The sequence below is a fragment of the Merops nubicus genome, unplaced genomic scaffold (assembly GCF_000691845.1).
Source record: "Merops nubicus isolate BGI_N331 unplaced genomic scaffold, ASM69184v1 scaffold22605, whole genome shotgun sequence".
NCBI lineage: Eukaryota > Metazoa > Chordata > Aves > Coraciiformes > Meropidae > Merops > Merops nubicus.
This window is the reverse complement of record NW_008607938.1, coordinates 26,712-33,135: the sequence shown is the minus strand read 5'-3', so window position 1 is coordinate 33,135 and position 6,424 is coordinate 26,712. Positions and strand designations below refer to the sequence as shown.

Below are 6,424 nucleotides of genomic sequence, written 5' to 3'. Positions count from 1 at the left end.
GCTCGTTACCAGAGCGAATCCCACCACCAGTGTCTAAGGATACCCCTAAGGATTTTGGAGGGTCCCTGGCGAGATGCCACCCTGGGACATCACAGACCAGGGCTGGGCATGGGGTAGCCAGCCCTGGGAGTCCTGGGCATGGGGTATCCAGCCCTGGGAGTGCAGGGATGCCGGGGGGGAGGGTCTTTCGGGTGCCGGGCTGCAAGGGGGGACGCTTTGGGAGCACCCCCCACCCCAGCTGCTGGAGCCTCCATGAACCTCCTTCCCGGCTCTGCTCGTTTCCATAGCGACCCCACAAGTGAAATTTTCCATCCCGGATGCCAAATGCCTGTGGATGAGGCACAGCCCTCCCAGGGTTACCAAATATAGACACAAAAAAAAAACCCCACCCCAGAGCCACCGCTCCCGGCCACGCGGCGAGGACCAGCCATGGCCACGCAGGAGGTGGGGGGGGAAGGTGGAGATTTTGGGGTGCTGGGGGTTCAGCCCCGCGGCACTTACGAGGTCTGCATGAGCTCGGGGTTGGGGACACACTGGAGGCGGTGGGAGAGGAGCTGGAAGGCGCTGCTCTGGGGCAGCAGCATCAGGAGGCCGTAGAGAGCCTTGATCAGGTATGGGTTGTTCTTCACGTCCAGCAGCTGCAGGCGGAGGTCTGGAAGAGGAGAGGAAGAGGATGACGAGGTGGGTGAAATGCAGTCCACCCCCAGCCCCAGCAGTGGGTTCCTCCCAATCCGGCTGCTGGTCCTGGGGAGTCTCCAGCTGACCTGAGGGGCAACCACCAGCCTCTCCCCTCCCGTTAACTCATCCACCTTTGTGCCCACCACACAGCAGGAGCCCCTCTGCTCACCAGGGCCTGGCTGGGGAAGGGGACTGGCTCCCCAGTCTCCCACCCCTGCTGCTGCTCACACCTGAGCCCACCCGTGCTGTCTGCCCGAGGACACGTGTGCAGCACAAGACCGCTCCTCAGCTTCTGCAGACCTGGCAGGAACACCCACCCTTCAGGAGGGCCAGGGGACACCCTCCTGGTGAAAATCTGGAGCAGAAAGGATCCTCTCTGTTTGGCCCTGATGGTTGTGTTTGGCCTCAGCCTTGCTCAGCAGAGAGGAAACCACCTTCCTGCTCTGTCCATGGCAGTGCTCATGGGTAGGGGGGGTCTTCTGGAGCCCTACAGACAAGCAAGGCCCCACCTGGGTGGGATGGGGTGAGAGGTCCCTGCCCCAGCATCTCACCTCCTGGTTGCTACTAGCACCTCTGGTGTCTCCCAGCCAAGGGAGCCATGCCCAGGAACACTACTCTATGGAGGACAGGTCTGTCCCCTACTCTGAGGCTTGGAGGTCAAGGTGAGCAGAGTGGGGAACCCTCAAGGAATAATTTGGGGCTGTGGAAAACCACCATAGACACTCATAGGGTGGGAAAACACTCCCTGGGATCAGGCACAGGGTACCTGTGCCGAGGGCCAGCCCACGTCCCCATTGCCTGGCTGCTCTCACCCTTGTCCCAAAACATCCCCCAGCTCTGGACCTATAGAGGTCTTCCCAAAGCCCTTTCCCAACACCCTCAGTGGCATCAGCTTCATGGCGGAGCCCAGGGGCAGTCAAATGCCATCACAAGAAAACACGGGTCACCCTGGAATGTGCCCTCTCCTCATCCCAGCTCCTCCCCCCCTCCCCATTCCCGAGTCCCAGCTGCATTACCCAACAGGAGAAGGACCCAGAGTGGGGCTGGGGTAGATTTGGAAAGAGAAGCAGCTCTGGGCTTTTTAGGGCTTAATTCTTAATTTCCAGACAAAAATAAAGGTCACCTTTTTTCCAGCTAAGGGCCCCAGAAGTATCCACGGGTGGCACCCATGGCTCTCCTCACCCGACACCCCCCTCAGAGATGCTCAGAGTGGTCCAGACACTCCCCCCAACCCCTCCTCCACCCCTTTGTTCGGTGCCAGCTCCACTCGCTCCCTTAACCTATATCTGGGGGGCAAACTGCGCCCCCCCGCTGAGCTGCCAGCGCTCCCAGCTCCGGGCAAACCTCCCGGCAAGAAGTCTCATAACTTCTGCTCTATTTATTCGGGTGGCTGCCGCTGCTCCGGAGGGAGGAGCAGGGAGGGGGAGGTGGCCAGGGGGGGGGGGGCACCCCCCCCCGCCGTCCCTTCCCCACGCAGGGTTTTTCCTCCTTACACGTGAAGATGGGGCACTCGATGAGCTGCACCAGCTTGTCCACCTCAGTGAGGAAATCCACGGTGACCTCCAGGTCCCCGCTGGACGTGGCCGTTAAGGATGGTACCTCGGGTTAAAGGGGTGGCCTGGTGGCAGCAGATGGCTGGCCCCGGGGTGATGGCTCTGCCAAACCCTCCCAGCATCCATGGCTTGGCTGAGGGATGAGAGAAGGAGCCAGGATGAGTGGGCAGGGCTGGGGGAAAGGCAGCTTGCCCAAAATGCTGGCAGCTTGCCCGGCCAGGTAGCGGTCAGGAGGATGGTGCGAAGGAGGAGGTTTGGGTTTTCCGAGCTGGTCCCTGGTGGTGAGTGCTCCAGGAGAAATGCTGGAGCAGAACCTGAGCACAAAATGTATGGAGAGCTAGAGAGGGAGGCTTGGGGCTTGGCAGCACCAGGAATCGGGAATTGTACTGCTTGGGAGAGATCTTGCAGATCATCCAGTCCAACTGTTCCACCAGCACTGCCAGGTCCCCACTGACCCATGTCCCTCAGCACCACATCTCCACGGCTTGGAAACCCCTCCAGGGATGGGGCCTCCACCAACACCCTCAAGGGCAAGAAATTTTTCTTCATGTCCAACCTAAACCTCCCATGGGGCAACTTGAGGCCGTTTCCTCTTGTCCTGTTGCCTGTTCTTGGGGAAAACACACCCAACCCCACCTCACTCCAACCTCCTGTCAGGTAGCTGTGGAGAGCCAGAAGGTCTCCCCTGAGCCTCCTTTGCTCCAGGCTCAGCACCCCCAGCTCCCTCAGCTGCTCCTCACCACACTTGGGCTCTAGACCCTTCCCCAGCAGCTTTGTTGCCCTTCTCTGGCTACGCTCCAGCCCCTCAAGGTCCTTCTTGGAGTGAGAAGCCCAAAACTGACCCCAGGATTCAAGGTATGGCCTCCCCAGTGCCCAGTAGAGAGACAAACATAAATAAATGCAGGAAAACACTCCCTCTGCTGCAGGCAGGTGCCGAGCTCCCGAGGAACCATCTCACAGTGGGCACCGCCTGCTCCTCCTTGGGCCAGGAGGCCAAAGCCTTCATCTTCCTGGGAGGAAGAGGATGCTGAGGAGCCTCCCCTTGCGGGCAGGGGCAGGTCAGGGCTCAGCCAGCCCACGCTTCCCCCTCTCTACACCACAAAAAGCAGGGCTGACAGCAGGGGAAGGGAGCTGAGGGTCGCTAGCTTTGTCGCCACGGGGAGGCTGGGCTGGCCCACAGGGTGACCTTGGTGGCCTCAGAGGGACCCCCCCCGAAGGATACAATTTCTGGATGAGGTCGTAGGCGTGCTTGTAGTTCTGGGTGAGGAAGCAGAGGGACACAGTTGTCACGGGGTTGTGGCACCAGGAGCGGTAGAGGCAGCAGAAGAGATTACGGCTCTCCTGGGGAGAGAGGAAGCCATCGGGGCTGGGCCACCAGCAGGAGCAAGGACGTGGCACCATGGCCCTGACACTGACTCGCCGGGCTGGCGAGTGTCACCCGGACATGAAGGGACCCACCAAGTCCACCCTACACTGGCACGAGCCAATCTCAGAAGGTGGCAACCATGTGGGTTTTGAGGTGGCCCTCCAGGACTGCTGTGCCCACCACAGGATGAGAAGGTGGAGGACGGTGCTGTCCCACCCACGGGGACACCCATCACTGGCCTTCAGCTTAAGGAGGAGAAGTCTTCCTCCCTCTCCCTGCCTTGTTTGGATGTCTCCATTGCTGGGGGCAGCTGCTGGGCAAACCCAATGGGGGTGTTCCCAGCAGGGACAGCTGAGGGACCAGGGGGTTCTGCTCCTGTTGTCACCTGTCCCCTGGCCGTGTTGGGGTGGAGGTGACAGCTGCTCCATGGCCTGGTCAGCCCCTTCCCATCCCAGGGGAAAAAAGCATGAGTTGAGCATGTTCTCCGAGCCACCCTCAAGTCTTGAAGGGTGAGGGAACAAAGGGGCCACCTTGGGCACCCGAGCTCCAGCCCTGGGACCTGCCAGATGGAGGCTGAGCAGCAAGACACGTCTCCACGTGGCTGCCAGGTCCCCACCATCCCCATTCCATCCACCCCAGGGGGCAGCTGAGCCCGCTTCCTCTGCCCATACCGGGGTCTTCAGGTCCTTCAGCTGGTTCCTGAGCTGGAAGAGCTCGGAGGAGGTCAGCAGGATGGTGTTGAGGGTGTGGACCATGGTGGAGGCAAATTTGAGGTCCTCTTCCCGAAGCAGGATGTCTGCCATGGAGTGGAAGATGTTCTCTGCGTTCAGAAGTAGACAGAGCTGCCTGCGTGTCACAGAGGAGAGAGATCGGGGGGGACGGTTAATGGTGGCCTATTTAGACCAGTATCTACTTGAGACCAGTAGGCAGCCAACGTGGCCACTGGGCTGAGGCAACCCCTCCCAGTGCTGTGTGAGCCAGGAGCACTGGAGCCAGAAGTTGCCCTTCCCTCAACCCCCTGTTCTTCCAGTTCTGCTTCAGAACGTCCTGTTTCACAAACCTCAGGGCATTCTCAAGGTTTTCAACCAAAACCCAAACATCAGATTTCATTTTTTTCCTCTCTTCTGTATTTGTTTGGATTTGGGGATTTCCTGTTTTTCTCCAGGCTCCTGCCTTCTTGGGCGGTTGGTCTGAGGACACCTGAAACGTTGCCCAATGCTGGCTCAGCTCGCTGGTGGGAGACCTGGGGGACCCCACCCAGCTTCCCCACCTTCTGAAACTGGGGTGCTCCCCAGATCCCCACATCTCCCTCTCAGGCCCAGGGGCAGATGCTGGCATCCTCCAGAGCTCCCCTACCTCCTACCAAGCATCTTTCCCCACTGGCAACTGAATCCCATTCTGGAGACATCTAAGAAGGGTTTAAGAGGCCGAACAAGGAGCACCTGCTCTGGCAGCTGGGTGGGAGACACATGCTGCCTGCTGGGTTGGGTTCAGGTGGGTGGCACACCTGAACTTGTCCCCCAGGGCTATGTTTTCACCTCCTGGGGCAAGGAAGAGAAAGAAGACGAGTTTCTAGCCTTCACCTCCATGGGGAAGGGCCGGTGGAAGACTACATGGCTACAGGAAGACACCAAAGTCTGGTGTTTTAGGGACAGGGAATGAAGAAACGGCTTTTCCTTCCCAACACATGGAGGAAGAACCCCCCTCATGTTCCTCCCAGTCCCCCCAAGCGTCCTCCTGGCCCGGCCCTGGCAGCTCCCACATCCCGCCTGGCCACCGGCGGACAATGGGATGCTCTGTGAGGGCTTTTACATAACCCACGCCTGGGAAAATGGGGCCGAGCCACTCTAAATGAGCTCATTTATCCCAATTTTCACCCAATTTGCACCCGCAGTGCTGAGGACACCTCCCCGGTTCCTCACCCCAGAGGAGAGGTTCCTCTCTGGAGCAGGGGAGAGTAGTGGGGAAGTGAAGTGTTGAAGGAGGGATGGGGAAGCCAAGGGATTTTAGTCCAGCTTGCCTGAGCCAAAAGCAAACTCAACAGCTCAGCACCGCCAGCAGGATCCAGCCCTGGCAAAGCCCAAGGATCCAAGCCCAGCCTGGCAGTGAGCTGGCTCCATCCCACCCTTCCTGGGAAGAGGGGATAACTGGATGGCTCCTCCTTGCCCAGCCTCCTCCAGCAGCTGTGCTGGGCACATCAGAGTGTGGAGCAGGAGGATTTACCTCGCCCAAGGAGGGGATGAGTCCCCCAGGGACAAGCACTGGGATAGCTGATAGGATGAGGAAATGGCCTCAAGTTGCACCAGGGGAGGTTCAGGTTGGACATGAGTAACAATTTCTTGCCCTTGAGGGTTGCCCAGGTCTGCACCAGGCTGCTCAGGGCAGTGGTGGAGTCCCCATCCCTGGAGGGGGTTCCAAGATGTGGAGATGTGGTGCTGAGGAACACAGGTTAGTGGGGACCTGGAAGTGCTGGGACAACGGTTGGACTCCATGATCCTAAAGTTCTCTTCCAACCCAAACTATTCCACGATTCTATGACAGTTTTCCCCCCTGCTGTGAAGTGCCCAGCAAGCTGGCACAGCCAGGGCCTGGCTCTTCTGCTCATCATGGGTGGAGAGCTGCAATTTTCCACCTTCCAGGCAGAGAAGAGCTCAGACTAGCCATGTCACCCCCCTGGGGACGCTGCTCCACTTGGGGACCACCCCATCCAGCTCCCCTAGGCTGAGGAACCACCAGCAGAACGAGTTGTGCCAGGGCTCAGCAGCCGGTCCTGACCCATCCGCGGTCCCCCCCAACTCTCCCTCCGGAGCCCACCAGCAGTCCCCCG

At 59.7% G+C, this 6,424-nt stretch overlaps 1 protein-coding gene across 1 annotated transcript in view; it reads right to left on the bottom strand.

Annotated features, from left to right (window-relative positions):
• Positions 1–501: 501 nt before the first annotated feature.
• The window catches only part of LOC103772790 (protein VAC14 homolog), a gene marked incomplete at both ends in the record, with an annotated part of 29,368 nt that continues 23,445 nt past the window's right edge, over positions 502–6,424 (bottom strand). Inside the window, 4 exons of the mRNA XM_008940134.1 lie at positions 502–652; positions 2,172–2,251; positions 3,454–3,572; positions 4,269–4,443. Of these exons, the coding sequence (XP_008938382.1) occupies positions 502–652; positions 2,172–2,251; positions 3,454–3,572; positions 4,269–4,443 (525 nt within the window). The remainder of the gene's footprint in view (positions 653–2,171; positions 2,252–3,453; positions 3,573–4,268; positions 4,444–6,424) is intronic.